At 46.9% G+C, this 18399-nt stretch overlaps 1 protein-coding gene across 8 annotated transcripts in view; it reads left to right on the top strand.

Moving 5' to 3' along the window:
• CASZ1 (castor zinc finger 1) overlaps nt 1-18399 on the top strand; it is a 346407-nt gene that overhangs the window by 188872 nt on the left and 139136 nt on the right. For 2 of the 8 annotated variants that reach the window (XM_058160964.1, XM_058160965.1), the window contains exon 1: nt 13383-13575. The exons of 2 other annotated variants lie outside the window; for them this stretch is intronic. In XM_058160964.1, coding sequence (XP_058016947.1) covers nt 13527-13575 — 49 coding nt within the window. In that variant the 5' untranslated portion in view covers nt 13383-13526. Of the gene's footprint in view, nt 1-12780; nt 12883-13381; nt 13576-18399 lie in introns of those variants that run through there. 4 more of the 8 variants (XM_058160968.1, XM_058160967.1, XM_058160966.1 and 1 more) reach the window with 3 other exon arrangements.

Here is an 18399-nt window from a genome sequence, read left to right as displayed (position 1 = left end):
TGCCTTAGCAAGAGAGGCTTCCTGTTGTGATCCAGGCCCAAGTAGTTATTACCACACACGATCAGTCCTAAACAAACATATTTTATTAGAACAGCGGAGAATTACTTCATTCTCAGCTTAGTCCAAATTAAAGTCCTTCAGAAAAAGTCCTTCGGCCTTATCACAAACCTTTGTCTTCTTTGGCACCCTGACAAAGGCTTTTCTTGGCAAGAACCCCGCGAAGTTCAGAAACAGTAGACACCGACAAGAAACAATTGTAGCAACGTTGCTTTCCTACAAAGCACCCAAGAGCCGTTGCTGGTCTTTTAAGCCTTATGGGAGGGGCCAATCATCTCCTGGCCTTACTCCCAAGTCGTCCTTTTTGCTTTAGCTGCTCTTGCCTTCTGGCAGCTCTTCGCGTGCGTGCACTAGGAACAGGCTCCTCCTGTTCCTCTGCCTCTCTGCTGTCCGCCTCTGGAGGCTCCGGAGTCCGTGCATCGCTCCCAGGTGGCCCTGGCGCCATCTCTGCCTCTGATGCAGAGCCCTCGTCCGGACCTTCCCCTGACTCCAGGACTGACTCATTGTCCTCCCCAGCCTCCACACCGTCCAATTCTGCTGCCAGTTCTGCAGGCTGCTGGCGGACCACAACACTTCCTTTTGCATCCATGGCAAAAATTATACGAACAGGCTGACCCAATCTTTGAAGAAAACCCTGGCATAAATGTCTTTCCTACTCTATGAAGGGACTCCTATTGCTTGCTACAACGGTCATTCCTGATCATTGAATCTTACTGAACTTGTAGTGTACGTTTCGGCAGCCGCCTGGTCTTTCCTATGTACAGGTAGTCCTTGACTTATAACAGTTCATTTAGTGACCAGTCAGAGTTACCAGAGCACTGGGAAAAAAAAGTAACTTACGACCATTTTTCGCAATTAAAACCTTTGCAGCATCCCCACAATGTGATCAAAATTCAGACACTTGGCATACTTAGCACTAGCGACAGCACTTAAGACTTATATACCACTTTACAGTACTTCACACCCCTCTCTAAGTGGTTTTACAGAGTCAACATCTGGCCCCCAACAATCTGGGTTCCTCATTTTACCGACTTCGGAAGGAAGGAAGGCTGAGTCAACCTTGAGCTAGTGAGATTCGAATTGCCAAACTGCCGGCAGACGGCAGCCAGCAGAATTAGCTGCAGTACCGCATTCTAACCACTGCACCATTGCGGCTGTGCCAGTTTGTTCTTAACGACCGTTTGGCTCTGTCCCCGGGGTCACGTGATCCCCTTTTGCGACCTTCCGATGAGCAAAGTCAGATGCACTTAACTGCCAGGTTGCCAACTTATCAATTGCTGTGACTCACTTAATGACAGCGGTGAGAAAGGTCGCAAAAAAAGGGCCCAAACTCACGGAACAGACGTCTCAGAAATGCAGGGCTCAACTGTAGTCGTAAGTTGAGGACGACCTTGTAGTAGGAGGCTAACTAGGCCTTCTCCGTTGTAAAAAAAAATAATGGAGCCAACAAACTAAGTTTCTTAACTATTTTGTCCCCCTTTTGGGAAGAGGGGATGACTAAAAAGGTCTTCTGCAGTCCCAACATAAGCCTAAGACTGAAAATGCGGCTTGTCAGTCGCTACATCTTTTCTATCCTGCTGTACGGCGTAGAAAGTTGGTCTCTTGACAGAAAACCACTTGACGAGACTAGAAGCATTTGAAATGTGGATATACAGACGGCGGTTACGTATAAGCCGGGTTGACAACATCACAAACGAGGAGGCGATAAGCCGCCCGGGAAAGCCAAGAGAAAAAGAAGAACGGTTGCAGGAACTGGGCATGTCTAGTTTAACAAAAAGAAGGACTAGGGGAGACATGATAGCTGTGTTCCAATATCTCAGGGGCTGCCACAAAGAAGAGGGAGTCGGGCTGTTCTCCAAAGCACCTGAGGATAGAACAAGAAGCAATGGGTGGAAACTGATCAAAGAAAGAAGCAACTTAGAACTAAGGAGAAATTTCCTGACAGTTAGAACAATTAATAAGTGGAACGACTTGCCTTCAGAAGTTGTGAATGCTCCAACACTGGAAGTTTTTAAGAAAATGTTGGATAACCATCTGACTGAGATGGTGTAGGGTTTCCTGCCTGGGCAGGGGGTTGGACTAGAAGGCCTCCAAGGTCCCTTCCAACTCTGATGTTATGTTATGTTATGTTATGTTAAATCATCAAAGCCATTAAAAAGCGAAACTTGAGACTATATTGGACATGCGATGCGACACGCAGAAAAATACAGCATCCTTCATCCTCCAGGGAAAAGATGGAAGGCAAACGAGATCCAGGCAGAAGTAGAACGTCACGGCTTCAAAACCTAAGGGACCGGTTTGGACAAAACTCAGCAGCACTTTTTCACGTGGCTGTTAACAAAAATAGGATCGCCGACGTGATCGTCAACGTCCGATGACGGATATGGTAGAAGGAGGAGGAGGAGGAGGAGAAGGAGGAGGAGAAGGAGAAGGAGAAGGAGAAGGAGAAGGAGAAGGAGAAGGAGAGGAGGAGGAGGATGGTGTTGCAGCTGCCTGAGTGGAAACCAACTTGGAAATGGGAGGGGAGGGGAACATTACGAAGCGAGTTAGCCAAGGATTGGCGCATACTCCGTGCCGCAATCCTGCCAGCTTATTTGCTCTAGGGGGCCCAGCCCTGTGCACTGATACTTAATGTGCTGGGTTTGGCAATGCTCTTCTGCCATGTCATGATGCCAGTGAAGCAATTGAAAACCAATCCAGGAGGGAAAGAGCCGGAATCGGAGGAAAAGAGCGCACGGGGTGTCTGCCGTGCCTGACGCCTAGGCCTCTAGGCGCCTCCCTTTACGAAATCTTCGTCAAAAAAAAAAAAGAAAAGAAGAAGAAAGAAACCGACTGAACGAGGACAGCTGCGTTTGCCCAATAGATTACCAAATCGAGAAAGAGAGAGAAAAATCACCTTTCCTGCAGGCAGGCAGAGCAACAGAAAGAAACGTCTTCGGGAGGCAGCGTGCAGATGGGGAGGGGGCCCTCCTGCCCCCCCAAAAAATGAAGAAGAAGCAGAAAATCAGATTTTTTGGTTTTTTTTTGAAACCACGATAGAGGAAAAAAAGCGAGGCTCTGGGACATGATAGATCCCTCTCTCAAAAAAAAAGTTGGAAAAGTTGGAGTTGTGGTTTTGAAGGTCTGATTTGGGGAGTTTGGATTTTCGTAGCGGGCCAGCAGGATGGTTAGGGGGATGCAGGCTGTCCTCGACTTAACGACCCACAATTGAGCCTGAAATTTCCCTTGCTAAGTGAGACGAGTTGAGCTTTGTCCCGTTTTACGAACTTTCTCGCCTCGTTCGTTAAGAGAATCCCCGCCGTTGTGAAGTTACTCACACGGTTGTTAAGTGAAACTGGCTTCCCCATTGACTTGGCCAGTGGTGGGTTTCAAAATTTTTTACTACCGGTTCCGTGGTTTGGTGGGCGTGGCGTGGCTTGGTGGGTGTGGCAGGGGAAGGATACTGTAAAACCCCCATTTCCTCCCGATCAGCTGGGACTCAGGAGGCAGAGAATAAATGAGGAGACGGGGCCAGTCAGAATTTTTACTACCGGTTCTCCGAACTACTCAAAATTTCTGCTACCGGTTCTCCAGAACTGGTCAGAACCGGCTGAAACCCACCTCTGAACTTGGCTTGTCAGAAGGGGAAATCACACGGCCCTGGGACGCTGCTGCGACCATCATAAATATGAGCCAGTTTGCCAGGCGTCTGAATTTTGATGAGGCCGCAACTGTCGTAAGCGTGAAAAAACGGCCATAAGTCACTTTTTTCAATGCTGGTGTAACTTTGAAGAGACACTAAGCCAACGGTTGCAAGTTGAGGACTCCCTGCATTGACAGGCGTGTGCGTTTCTCTTGCGCAAATTCTACAGTAACATTTCCATGGGTGCAGCCTGGATCGTGAAAAGACTTGTAAGGCTGGGAGAGCCCCTAGACTAGACTCTCTTACCCGCTTTCCATGAATCCAGTTGGTTTCCAAGATCACTTTCTGACGGTCTAGGACAGTGACGGCGAACCTTTACATCACCGAGTTCCCAAACTGAAACGTGCATGAATGCATCTGCGCACCGGAGCGCCGGAAACCCAAAGGCCAGCTGGCTGGTGCCTGTTTTTTGGCTGTTTCGGGCTGTTTCGGGCCATTTTCAGGCTGGTTTTTTGTCTATTTTCAGGCTGTTTTTCTATCTATTTTCAGGCTGATTTTGGGCCATTTTCAGGCTGTTTTTCTATCTATTTTCAGGTTGTTTTGGGGCCATTTTCAGGCTTTTTGGGGGGTCATTTTCAGGCTGTTTTTGGGCCATTTTCAGGCTGTTTTTCTGTCTATTTTCAGGCTGTTTTTCTGTCTATTTTCAGGCTGTTTTTTGGCCATTTTCAGGCTGTTTTTCTATCTATTTTCAGGCTGTTATTGGGCCATTTTCAGGCTTTTTTTGAGTCATTTTCAGGCTGTTTTGGGGCCATTTTCAGGCTGATTTTCTGTCTATTTTCAGGCTGTTTTTTGGCCATTTTCAGGCTGTTTTTCTATCTATTTTCAGGCTGTTATTGGGCCATTTTCAGGCTTTTTTTGGGTCATTTTCAGGCTGTTTTGGGGCCATTCTCAGGCTGTTTTTGGGTCATTTTCAGGCTGTTATTAAGGGTCATTTTCAGACTGTTTTTCTGTCTATTTTCAGGCTGTTTTTCTGTCTATTTTCAGGCTGGTTTTCGGGCCATTCTGTTTTTAGGTCATTTTCAGGCTGTTTTTCAGACAATTTTCAGGCTGTTTTTCTGTCTATTTTCAGGCTGTTTTTGGGCCGTTTTCAGTCTGTTTTTCTGTCTATTTTCAGTCTGTTTTTCATGCCATTCTGTTTTTGGGTCATTTTCAGGCTGTTTTTTGATCCATTTTCAGGCCTTTTCGGGCTATTTTCTGGTGCTCTGGCACCCGCAAAGACCAGCTGGCTGGCACATATGTGCGCACTGGAAACCGGAAGAACAGCTGCCACAGTGCGCGTGCCCAAAGAGAGGCCTCACGCATGCCATAGGTTTGCCATCACGGGTCTAGGAGCACTGCAGTGGTGGGTTGCTACCAGTTTGCCCGGTTCAGACAATCTGGTAGTGGTGACGGTGGGGTGGGCTATAAGGTAAAGGTAAAGGTTCCCCTCGCACATATGTGCTAGTCGTTCCCGACTCTAGGGGGCGGTGCTCATCTCCGTTTCAAAGCTGAAGAGCCAGCGCTGTCCGAAGATGTCTCCGTGATCACGTGGCCGGCGTGACTCAACGCCAAAGGTGCACGGAACGCTGTTACCTTCCCACCAAAGGTGGTCCCTATTTTTTCTACTTGCATTTTTACGTGCTTTCGAAACTGCTAGGTTGGCAGAAGCTGGGACAAGTAACGGGAGCTCACCCCGTTACACGACAGCACTAGGGATTCGAACCGCTGAGCTGCCGACTTTTCGATCAACAACCTCAACGTCTTAGCCCCTTGTTTGTTTTTAGCAGATTGCCGCGCCTCAGATGTTCTGAAATGGCAATGCGTTTGCGCGTAGTGCAAGTTTGGTGTGCGTGCAAGCGAAGCAAATCGCGCGCAAATCGCGCACACGAAGCGAACCAGTGGTAACATTGTTTGAAACCCACCACTGGAGCACTGCTTGAGCACCCACTGACCTAACGTTCACGTCCTGAAAAAGGATCAGCTCTAGGAAGTCCTCACAAGCTGTACAACCTGAAGTCAAATCTTTCATTTCATTTCAGATTTCCATCATGGATAGTCTGGACTCCAGGAGAAATTATTTTATTTCCTTAAAAAACATAATAGGATGTCGGCTTTTTGGTTGTAAAGCTTAAGCACGGCTTATTTTATTTTCTGTGCACCTTTGCCCAGAATCCTAGGAATGAGGCAATGCCTTAGCAGTTTCAAATAAAGAACTGGAATTGGATGGTACCCATTTGGTGGAAGACGAAACCAGCGCTCAGACTTGTAGCTTCTCAGAACTTAATCACTCTAGCGCTTCGAGTATCCATCTTTTCATTATAGTAATAATAATAATTAATCACTAATATCATTTTTCATCCTCCCTGCTCATCCCTGTGCTGTTATACACTCGGTGGCCTTGAATATTTAAAACTTTTAGAATGCCAAACGGGCGAGGGTGTTCCCCTGGGCCCTCTCTTTTGGAAGTTAAGAGGGCTCTAAGTCACCTCCAAGGATAGGGGCAGAGCAGTTCCATGACACCATGCAGTCCAGATTATTTTTGCAGAAGTTTGAATTACTTAAAACTCTGTTATAAGGGCCACGTGCCAGTGGTGGGACTCAAATAATTTAACAACCAATTCTCTGCCCTGGGTAGGCGTGGCTCGGTGGTCATGTGACCGTGTGGGCATGGCCAACTCAACATCACTCACTCAGCTTCGCCTCAGCTGTTACAATGTAATAAGGGTTAACCCAGGAAGGCAGTTTCTGTAAGCAGGGCAATAAAGATGAGGCTAGAAACACCACCAGAACATTTCCTTCCTGCCTTCCTTACAGGATTAGCCCTGTAAAGTGGACAAAAAAACAAAAGGACATTTCTTCCAACAACCGGTTCTCCAAACTGCTTAGAAAGTTAACAACCGGTTCTCCCGGTTCAGTGCGAACTGGCTGAATCCCACCACTGGCCACATGACATTGCAGTCTGAATCGGAGCATACATTCAAGGTTAAGAGTCAGAACTAGCTCTTTCCAAAAGCCTTTTGTGTAGGAGACCAGTTCACTGCCTAGGGAGATGCTACACACACACACACACACACACGCACACACACACACACACCTCTGATTAAACTACCACGGGGCACAGTTGAACTTAGCTGCAGGATGCCTGTCTTTAGTCCCAGAGACTAAAGACAAATAATGCTACCACTTCCTGAGCTTAGGCAGATGATCCTGCCTGCCAGGCAGTGGCTCCCTGAGGCCCAACTCTAGCTGCGGACCTTCAGGTCTGCAGCCTTGCGTTTTCAAGATGAGGGCTGCCATTGGATTCCCCTGCATAGGGGCAGAGCAGTTCCATGACACCATGCAGTCCAGATTATTTTTGCAGAAGTTTGAATTACTTAAAACTCTGTTATAAGGGCCACGTGCCAGCGGTGGGACTCAAATAATTTAACAACCAATTCTCTGCCCTGGGTAGGCGTGGCTCGGTGGTCATGTGACCGTGTGGGCATGGCCAACTCAACATCACTCACTCAGCTTCGCCTCAGCTGTTACAATGTAATAAGGGTTAACCCAGGGAGGCAGTTTCTGTAAGCAGGGCAATAAAGATGAGGCTAGAAACACCACCAGAACATTTCCTTCCTGCCTTCCTTACAGGATTAGCCCTGTAAAGTGGAGAAAAAAAACAAAAGGACATTTCTTCCAACAACCGGTTCTCCAAACTGCTTAGAAAGTTAACAACCGGTTCTCCCGGTTCGGTGCGAACTGGCTGAATCCCACCATTGGCCACATGACATTGCAGTCTGAATCGGAGCATACATTCAAGGTTAAGAGTCAGAACTAGCTCTTTCCAAAAGCCTTTTGTGTAGGAGACCAGTTCACTGCCTAGGGAGATGCTACACACACACACACACACACACACACACACACACACACCTCTGATTAAACTACCACGGGGCACAGTTGAACTTAGCTGCAGGATGCCTGTCTTTAGTCCCAGAGACTAAAGACAAATAATGCTACCACTTCCTGAGCTTAGGCAGATGATCCTGCCTGCCAGGCAGTGGCTCCCTGAGGCCCAACTCTAGCTGCGGACCTTCAGGTCTGCAGCCTTGCGTTTTCAAGACGAGGGCTGCCATTGGATTCCTCTGCATAGGGGCAGAGTGCATTTTTCTTGTCACCGCCTGAATAAATCATACATGATTTATTGTATGATAGAATAGAATAGAATAGAATAGAATAGAATAGAATAGAATAGAATAGAACAGAACAGAACAGAACAGAACAGAACAGAACAGAACAGAACAGAACAGAATAGAATAGAATAGAATAGAATAGAATAGAATAGAATAGAATAGAATTTTTATTGGCCAAGTGTGATTGGACACACAAGGAATTTGTCTTGGTGCATAGGCTCTCAGTGTACATAAAAGAAAAGATACGTTCATCAAGGTACAACATTTACAACACAATTGATGATCAATATATCAATATAAATCATAAGGATTGCCAGCAACAAGTTATAGTCATACAGTCATAAGTGGAAAGAGATTGGTGATGGGAACTATGAAACGATTAATAGTAGTGCAGATTCAGTAAATAGTCTGACAGTGTTGAGGGAATTATTTGTTTAGCAGAGTGATGGCCTTCGGGAAAAAACTGTTCTTGTGTCTAGTTGTTCTGATGTGCAGTGCTCTATAGCGTCGTTTTGAGGGTAGGAGTTGAAACAGTTTATGTCCAGGATAAACATACAGGAGTATGATATGGGCGGATGTTCCCATTGCTATCTCCCCTCCCCCTCTCTCCCTCCCTCTTTCTCTCTCCCCCTCCCTCTCCCGTTGGTACTAGCACTTCTTCTTCTCCTCCTCCTCCTCCTCCTCTTCTTCTCTCCATGTTCCTCCTCCATCTCCTTTCTTCTTCTTCTTCTTCTTCTTCTTCTTCTTCTTCTTCTTCTTCTTCTTCTTCTTCTTCTTCTTCTTCTTCTTCTTCATTCTAATTCTTCTGATTCTTCCTATGATTCTTAATGATTTTATGATTCTTATGATTCTTGACGAATGTATCTTGTCCTTTTATGTACACTTGACAGCATATGCACCAGACAAATTCTTTGTGTGTCCAATCACACTTGCCCAATAAAGAATTCTATTCTATTCTATACTAAAAATTCTATTCTGTTCTGTTCTGTTCTGTTCTGTTCTGTTCTATTCTATTCTATTCTATTCTTCCTATGATTTTTACATTTTTATGCACCAAAGACATATTCCTTGCGTGTCCAATCACACTTGGCCAATAAAGAATTCTATTCTATTCTATACTAAAAATTCTATTCTGTTCTATTCTATTCTATTCTATTCTATTCTATTCTATTCTATTCTATTCTATTCTATTCTATTCTATTCTATTCTATTCTTCCTATGATTTTTACGTTTTTATGCACCAAAGACAAATTCCTTGCGTGTCCAATCACACTTGGCCAATAAAGAATTCTATTCTATTCTGTACTAAAAATTCTATTCTCCTCCTCCTCCTCCTCCTCCTCCTCCTCCTCCTCCTCCTCCTCCTCCTCCTCCTCCTCCTCCTCCTCCTCCTCTTCTTCTTCTTCTTCTTCTTCTTCTTCTTCTTCTTCTTCTTCTTCTTCTTCTTCTTCTTCTTCTCCTCCTCCTCCTCCTTCCCCTGCTCCTCCTCCTCCCCCCTCTATCTCTCAGTTAAGGTTAGTGTGGTGGATCTAAGGCCCATTCAAGGCAGTAGTGGAGTTTCAGTGGAGCAGTCTTTAACAGCTAAGTAACTTCTCAAGTGCTCAGGCAATTAAGGAGGGTCAACCTGTAGTTGCAGGAGTGGTTTTGTGCTTGGTTAAACTCCATCCATATTTAAATGCAAGCAGCGGACTTGGGGGTGGGGGTGGGGGTGGGATCTGTCCAGGGGAAGGGAAGTTGTATCCCTTTGCTGTCTTTTCATGTGTGAGTTGTACGGTATGCACACGGTGTGACAAAAGGAAACCCCAAATGCGAGTTGTGGCACTTCTCTTGAATTTCTGTAGGATTTTGCGTGGATTTATTTGCAATCGGGAAACGCTGATTGATTAAAACACTGCCATAGCTGCCCTGTCCTCCTGTAGACTTAAATCTGGGGCTCTTTCAGGAGACAGGGGGGCACAGGGCTCTCTTTTTGGGGGAGAGGGTGGGTGGAGAGAGAGAGAGGAGGGGGGAGGGAGGGAGGGAGAAGTGCATATGGTGAAAACCTTATTACTTTATAAAAAGAATTAAAGAACGTTTAGGCATGGTTCCTAGGTGAGTGGCATAAATAAAGTCTCGGTCTTTAAAACAAACCGCCAAGTTATTTATCTGATTTTAAAATTGGTATTTTCCCTTCCCCCCCCTCCCTTTAAACATCCTGTTTGCGGTTGGCTGGGTTTTCTGATGCTGGAAAACTTCTCCAGAGGGGAGAAGGGCACGCATGCCAACTTTTAAAACTGGTAAAAAAAAGAGCAGCCTGCCTAACTTCTTGAGGGAATTCCTCCGTGCCCAGCAACCGGTCAGGCGGGTGGCAAGAGATGCTGCCAAGTCTCCTGAAGTGCCCGTCCTTAACTGGCAAAGGGCTTTGCCTTCCCAAAGACATGGGGGGGTGGGGGTGGTACGGGGACTGTTGTGGCCAGAATTCCCCACTTTTCTTTTCAGAGGTTTAATTTTTAGAGCAGAAGCGGCTGAGAAAACCAAAAGGAGGAGAGAAGGGACACTTACAAAGTTAGACCGCAGCACCTCCTGCTCCAGTGAAGTTGGTATTTATCTCCCCCACCCCGCCCCATCCCCCAATTAAAGACCCGTGCAAGTAAGGCAGCTGCAATTTAGAATAGAGCCCTGGAAGATTGCCATCTTTGCTTCTCCATGCTTGAAGGTTCATTGACCTGGAAGTCCTTTCTCGCTTCCTGCTACCGCTAAGACCCCCCCATGGCCCACCATTTCCAAAGCACCAGAGGGAAGGATAAGGAGCAAGGGATGGAAACTAAGCAAGGAGAGAAGCAACCTGGCATTCAGGAGAAACTTCCTAACAGAGAGGACAATGAACCACTGGAACGGAAGTTGCCTCCAGAACAGTGGTGGAATTCAATTCTTTTTTTAACTACTGTTTCTGTGGGCGTGGCTCGGTGGGCGTGGCAGGGGAAGGATACTGCAAAATCCCCATTCCCTCCCCACTCCTGGGGGAAGGATATTGCAAAATCTCCCATCCCCTCCCCACTCTTGGGAGAAGGATACTGCAAAATCCCCACTCCTAGGGGAAGGATACTGCAAAATCTCCATTCCCTCCCCACTCCTGGGGGAAGGATACTGCAAAATCTCCATTCCCACCCCACTCCTGGGGGAAGGATACTGCAAAATCCCCATTCCCACCCCACTCCTGGGGGAAGGATACTGCAAAATCCCCATTCCCACCCCACTCCTGGGGGAAGGATAGTGCAAAATCTCCATTCCCACCCCACTCTTGGGGGAAGGATACTGCAAAGTCCCCATTCCCTTCTTACTCCTGGGGGAAGGATATTGCAAAATCTCCATTCCCACCCCACTCCTGGGGGAAGGATATTGCAAAATCTCCATTCCCCTCCCCACTCCAGGGGGAAGATACTGCAAAATCCCCATTCCCACCCCACTCTTGGGGGAAGGATATTGCAAAATCTCCATTACCACCCCACTCTTGGGAGAAGGATACTGCAAAATCCCCATTTCCTCCCCACTTCTGGGGGAAGGATACTGCAAAATCTCCATTCCCTCTCCACTCCTAGGGGAAGGATACTGCAAAATCCCCATTCCCACCCCACTCTTGGGGGAAGGATATTGCAAAATCTCCATTCCCACCCCACTCCTGGGGGAAGGATACTGCAAAATCCCCATTCCCACCCCACTCCTGGGGTGGGGTGCAAAATCTCCATTCTCACCCCACTCTGGGGCCTCCGAACTACTCAAAATTTCCGCTACCAGTTCTCCAGAACCTGTCAGAACCTGCTGGATTCCACCCTTGAAATATATACGTCAGTTGCCAAGCATTTAAATTTTTAATCCCATGACGAAGAGGGGAGACCACAGGGTGAAAAATGGTCATTTCCCACCCCCCAGTGTCCTCAACTTCAAACGGTCACTAAACGAACCATGGTAAGCTGAGCTCCACCTGTCCAGGAAAACCCTGTACAGTAAAAAAAAAAAAAACCGCTGGGATTTTTAACTCCCACCACCCTCCGTTTGAAATAGTTTCAAGTCGATCGGGAAACGCTTCGCTCTGCCGCTTCCCATTCGGCGACCTCACATTGACGTTTCCAATGCCTTTGACGTTTTAATTCTGCCTGCCATCCGCCTCGGGGAGAACTTTCTGCCCTAAAAGGTGAAATCGAAATATCGGGACAGGAAAAAAGAAAGAAAGAAAGAAAGAGAAAGAAAGAAAGACTTTGCCCACTTGGTTTCTCTTGGTGTTAAGAGGAAGGAAGGAAGGAAGGAAGGAAGGAAGGAAAAAGAAAGAAAGAAAGAAGGAAAGAAAGAGAAAAAGACTGTTGCCAACTTGGTTTCTCTTGGTGTTAGGAGGAAGGAAGGAAGGAAGGGAAAGAAAGAAAGAAAGAAAGAAAGAAAGAAAGAAAGAAAGAAAGAAAGAAAGAAAGAAAGAGACTGTTGCCAACTTGGTTTCTCTTGGTGTTAGGAGGAAGGAAGGAAGGGAAAGAAAGAAAAAGAAAGAAATTAAGAAAGAAAGAAAGACTGTTGCCAACTTGGTTTCTCTTGGTGTTGGAAGGAAGGAAGGAAGGAAGGAAGGAAGGAAGGAAGGAAGGAAGGAGGAAGGAAGGAAAGAAAGAAAGAAGGAAGGGAAGACTGTTGCCAACTTGGTTTCTCTTGGTGTTGGAAGGAAGGAAGGAAGGAAGGAAGGAAAGAAAGAAAGAAAGAAAGAAAGAAGGAAGGAAGGAAGGAAGGAAGGAAGGAAGGAAGGAAGGAAGGAAAGACTGTTGCCAACTTGGTTTCTCTTGGTGTTAGGAGGAAGGAAGGAAGGAAGGAAGGGAAAGAAAGAAAGAAAGGAAGAAGAAAGAAAGAAAGACTGTCGCTAACTTGATTTCTCTCGGTGTTAGGTAGAAGGAAGGAAGGAAGGAAAGAAGGAAGGAAGAAAGACAGACAGACTGTCGCCAGCTTGGTTCCTCTCGGTGTTCGGAGGAAGGAAAAGCCAAGGTAGAAAAAGTCACTCCTCCAGGGAAGCCAGATCGGGGATGGCCGGGCGGCCGGGGTGAGGATCTTGCGGGGGGGGGATCCCTCGCTCTCCCCGAGCCGAGAGATCCATCGGGAAGCGGGCAGAAGCGGCGCGCTTTACTTTCGCTTTTGCTTTCTGCCCGCTTCTCTCTCCATCGCCCGGCTCGCCGATGCTGCTGGCTTACCCCCCCCTCCCGCCGCCCCCTCCCCGCCCTCCCCGCCTCCGGTGGTGGGGTCTCGACCGCTCGCTTCCCCGCCAGGCAAGGCACTGAGCCGCCCGGCGCGCTCCTTCCACCTGCCCCGCAGAGAGCCGGGCGGCGGGGGCGGGCTGGGTGGGTGGGTGGGAGAGAGAGAGAGAGAGAGAGAGAGAGAGAGGGGCCGGTCGGGGGTGTGGCCACGGGGCGTGGCCGGCCTGCCAATCACCGTCCCCACTGACAGCCGTCCTCCCTCCCTCCCCCTCCCTCCCTCTTCCTCCTGGCCGCCACCGAGTTACTCGCCGGTGCCCCAGTGGCTTCCCAGGCACGGCCGCCCGAGCCAAAGGAGGCGATGACATCAGTCCCGCTTTGACCCAAACTTGTCATTCGGGGCAGCCGGGCCGTTGCAATTAAGGCAGGCATTGAAGTATTATGAAAGTTGATTATTTAAGTGAATTCGGCTTTCGTCTCTCCGACTATGGTAAGCGCAGCAGCACCACTGGGGCTGTTTTGCCTGCTCCTTGGGGGTTGGTGTTTTTGGGGGCTACTTTGGAAGAGCCGTCGAGAAGGGAGTGGGGGACGTGGGGGCGGTCGAAGCGGTGGCGGAGCGGCTGGTTTTCTTCTTCTTCTTCTTCTTCTTCTTCTTCTTTTGGACCCCTCCTTTCCATCCTCCCCAGGGCCTTTCGCTGCCTTCCCCTCTTCCCCACCTTTTTATTTCTCTCTCCCTCCGCTCCTGCGAGCGCCTCTTTTTCGCAGCGCCGGGGCTCCGAGCTCTATAAATAGTTTTCTCTTTTCGTTGAATTAAAAAAACACACACACACACACACACAAAAAACACCCCTCGCCAGCACAGCTGATCGGTTTCGTGTTGCTCGCCGAGGTTTGTCAGTTGTTGGGCTTGCTTTGCTTTGCTTTTTTGCTTTCTTTTTTCCCCTTCCTTCCTTCCTTCCATCTAACACCTAGAGAAACCAAGTTGGCAACAGTCCGTCTATCTTTCTTTCTTTCTTTCTTTCTTTCTTTCTTTCTTTCTTTCTTTCTTTCTTTCTTTCTTTCTCTTCCTTCCTTCCACCTAACATCTAGAGAAACCAAGTTGGCAAAAGGCTGTCTGTCTGTCTGTCTGTCTGTCTTTCTTTCTTTCTCTCTCTCTCTTTCTTTCTTTCTCTTCCTTCCTTCCACCTAATACCTAGAGAAATCGTTAGTGACAGTTTCTTTCTCTCTTTCTTTCTTTCTTTCTTTCTTTCTTTCTTTCTTTCTCTTCCTTCCTTCCACTTAACATCTAGAGGAACCAAGTTGGCTACTTTCTTTCTTTCTTTCTTTCTTTCTTTCTTTCTTTCTTTCTCTCTCTCTCTCTCTCTTTCTTTCTTTCTCTCTCTCTCTCTCTCTCTCTCTCTCTCTCTCTCTTTCTTTCTTTCTCTTCCTTCCTTCCTTCCTTCTTTCTCCCCCCCTCCACCAAACCTCCAATCCCACCCATCCTCCACCACTGCTCCTCCAAAACTTTTTAAACCCCCCCCCCGTCCTCCTTGCTTCCAACGGGACTGGGTGGGGGCCAGTTTGGAGAAAAAGTTGCCGGCGTCTTTTTCAGGAGGAGGATTGTTTGACAAGAGTGATGGACAGGCTCGTCACTCTCTCTCGCCTGGAGAACAGGGATGGGGGGGGGAGAAGGGGGGGTGTTGTCTGTTGGGAAGCTCTTCCAGGTGGGTGGGAGATCTTGCCAAGGAAAGGGGCAGACAGGGAACCACCCCCCCCCCGGGTGAGGTGGGGGGGGGCTTTACGTCAGGTGCAAAAAAAAAACACCACCGGTGCTCTTGCTGCTGTTGTTGTTTCACTTTTCTTTTAGTTTTACGGAAGTTGCTGCCTTTGGCCTCCTCATCCTCTCTCTCTCTCTCCCCCACCCCAGCTTTTAAGATACTCTAGAGAGGCGGCCAACAAAAAGGTTTTGGTGGATTGTCAGAATGTGGGGAAGGTCTGTTTATTTTGCCGAGGACAAAGAGAGCCGTGTGAATTTCCAGAGTGGGGTGGAGGGAGAGAAGTAGATGAGAGCCAGCAAGAGAGATGCAGCCTACAGCAAAAAAAAAAAAAAAAAAGGAGGAAGTTTATTCTGTGGATTTTCTCAAAGCACACACATTTGCCCTTTTTCTTTTTCTTTTGTGCTCTGTGTGTGTGTGTGTTTTTCCCTTTGTGCATATTTTTCCCCTCCCTCTCCCTCTTTAATTATTTTTTCCTTCTTTCCTATAAGCTTCTCCCATCCTGTCCATAAAGGTGGCTTGTCAGGTTCCTGGCGTGCTGTCTAAATGAAAAGGAATTTTAATTTATTTGGGACAAGCTGCTGACGGATGAGGAGGCTGCTTATTACATTTAATGAGCCTTTCCTAACACCTTGGCTCAATTGTTTTTCCGTCCTTCCTCTCCCTGTGAAATTTAGAGAGGAAGAGGGGGGGGGACACACACATCCACACACATGCAGGTGATCCCCAGCTACCTCTCCCTACTTCTGTTTGGGAGGATGGATGATACCAAAAATCATTTGATCAAAAATCAAATAAATAATACCTGGGTCAGAGCAGGGGGTTGCATTCAGGCTGCAACAGAACTGGTGGGGGGGGTGGGCTGTGGCCTTCTGAGGTTCCCACGGCCCAGCCACCCTCCATGGAGTTTACAGAGGGTTTCCTTGTGGGGGGGGGGGAGGAGGAGGAGGAATCTATACCTGGGGAAATCATGACTCTGGATCACAACGGAAGACACAATTTGGTGTTGTCCTAAAGAGAGTTTTGTTTGTTTTGGTCCTTGCCTAGTCCCTGCCTCAAACAAACAACTGAACCCGGGCTTCCAACTTTTTAGACACACCTTCCGTGGGTTTTACTCCCATAGATTTCTCTCCCCCCCCCCCCACACCCAACAACCTTATTTTTTAACACCGCACAAATGATTCTGGGACAGCAGCAGCCATCTTCTCGCAGCCCCCCCCCTTTTCTTGGCAGTGGGGTGGAGGGGCACTCTGTGTGTGTGTGAAGGAGAGATTTTTTTGACAACCTGCCATCTTTATCCTGTTACAATTATGAATGGGAATGGGAAGACCGCAACATTTGATGAAGCAATGAATCTGCAACAAATAATTATTTGGTGTTGTCGTGTTGCCAGCCAACCCCCTTACTTTTTTTTCATTCTGCACCCCTCCCCCTGTAGGGAGAGGGGTGCAGAACCCTGTAGGTTCTGTCATTCTGCACCCCTACAGAACATAACTACAGTTAGACATACGCCAAACCAACTTCTTATGCCCAGAGATCTCGGCTTGTAGGAGACAATTACTTGGTCTTTTAACTTCATAACTCATAAGTTGTAATAAAATGGTTGATGATTGACTGGCCTCAACTTTGCACCTGCTATTTTGGTTTTTAAAAAAGAATGGAGGTTATATATACGCGTGCATTTAATTTTTATTTTTTTTTGGGAAAAAAAAAACACCTTTAATTTTATTTAATTATCACTGTATCATGCCCGAGAATTAAAAGCACCAGGAAGGACTTAATATGCATTGTTTTGAAATGTTTGCTTCTAGAATGATCCAGTCTTGGGCGTGTTTGTGTGTGTGTGTATATATGTGTGTGTGTGTGTGTGGTTTTATTTTATTTTATGTTTTCCTTTTATTAGGTCAAGGGCCTAATGTGTAGGCTTGATATGTACTTGTTAAGGGTGTGTGCATTTGTGTGTGGGCACTTCGCTTGTTTTATGAAGAAGCTGGGGGCAAAAAAATAATTTAAAGGGGAAAATGTGGTTTTTTTACGTCGGCTTTTAATTTTAAAGGTTTGGTACAAAAGTGTAAATTCTTAAGGTTCAGAATACTTTGGAGTCGTCTGGGGTTTACACTCGAAACCTTTCTTTAGCTCCCTCACTTAGGTAGATCAGTGACCCCAGACACAATCTGATGTCCAAGCAAGCTGCCTTTCGCAAACAGGTCAAAGAAGACCCTTCCTGACATACTTGGTTGCTCACCACTCAGGGTTGAACTCCGGGTATGTCCAGCTGATAAAGGCTTCTGTGTCACGCAGGCAGGGGGAAAAAAAACCCCACAAGTGGGTCTCCCACGTGTATCTTGCTGGGAGCAGAAATCTTTGCGTTATAGATCTTCCCTAGAAGTTGAAGACTGTTGACCGAGCCCCGGGATGCGGGGAGGAGATGGGGGTAAGTCCCCTGAAACGGCATGGAGGTTAGCAGGACACCAGGCCTGTGGGTCAGCCGGTCCCTCTTAGACTCTTCTTGGCATCCTGATGGGGTTTTTTTCCCCATGGGGGGGGGGGAATCTGTCAGTCTCCACGAGTCATTGGCGACACAAGTGTGCTGTCAATGCCTTTTGGAGCTAGAATTGAAAAAGGTGACGCTTATAGGGAAGAGATTAGTGGAATGAGGACAGGAGTACCTGTGCAGTCTTTTCTTTCTGTCCACCTACACACCTCCGTGGAAATATTTGTTACCACCGATGATGACGAGGCAAGTCGTCCAAAAGCAAGGCTCTCTTAATCCACTTTGAGTAGACTTTATGCCGTCTTTCAACGCTCTCCACTTTTGCTCCTGCAAACGTCGGAGCAATTTTCAAATCGGTGTAATGATCCTCCACTATCTATACACCTAGATGTGTGTGTGTGTGTGAGAGAGAGATACTCCACGCTTCGTTTTGTAATTTTTGTACGGAATTCATTCGTTTTCATTCGGGAGCTGGGCAACTTCTGGATTTCTTAAGTTGTGAAGATGGACTGATTGATACTGTTATCTCAAAAAGCTATTTTCAGTGAGGATATGCAAGTGGATAGATAGATAGATAGATAGATAGATAGATAGATAGATAGATAGATAGATAGATAGATAGATAGATAGATAGATAGATGGTAGGTATACACACACACACTCACTCACTTGTGGGCACACAATGCCTAATACACTTTTGGTCCTCCTGCTCCATAGGAGAAATAGGATAAATTATGCAAACAAAGCATGTTTGCTTAACTTGGGTAAAAAAAATTCTTTGGCATATGCAACATTGGGTACCTTTTATTGCCCACGTGGGATAAATACGATTTTTCAAAACCATTCTTCCATTGTAAAATATTTCTGCAAGTAATCAAATCTTAACCGTTTTGTGTGTGTGTGTGTTTGTGGAGAGGGGGGCTGGATGAAAATAGCACTTGATACTGAATTTAAGGAAGCTAGTCACCTATGGAAAGTCAGAATCTCCATTAGTACAGGGGGTTGCAGTTTAATTCATGTTTGAGGAAGTCTCCTGATTCACCTGTGAAGTGTCTGTTCGTATGAA

This window comes from Ahaetulla prasina, chromosome 18 (assembly GCF_028640845.1).
Source record: "Ahaetulla prasina isolate Xishuangbanna chromosome 18, ASM2864084v1, whole genome shotgun sequence".
Taxonomy (NCBI): Eukaryota; Metazoa; Chordata; class Lepidosauria; order Squamata; family Colubridae; genus Ahaetulla; species Ahaetulla prasina.
This window is presented reverse-complemented; position numbering and strand designations above follow the sequence as displayed.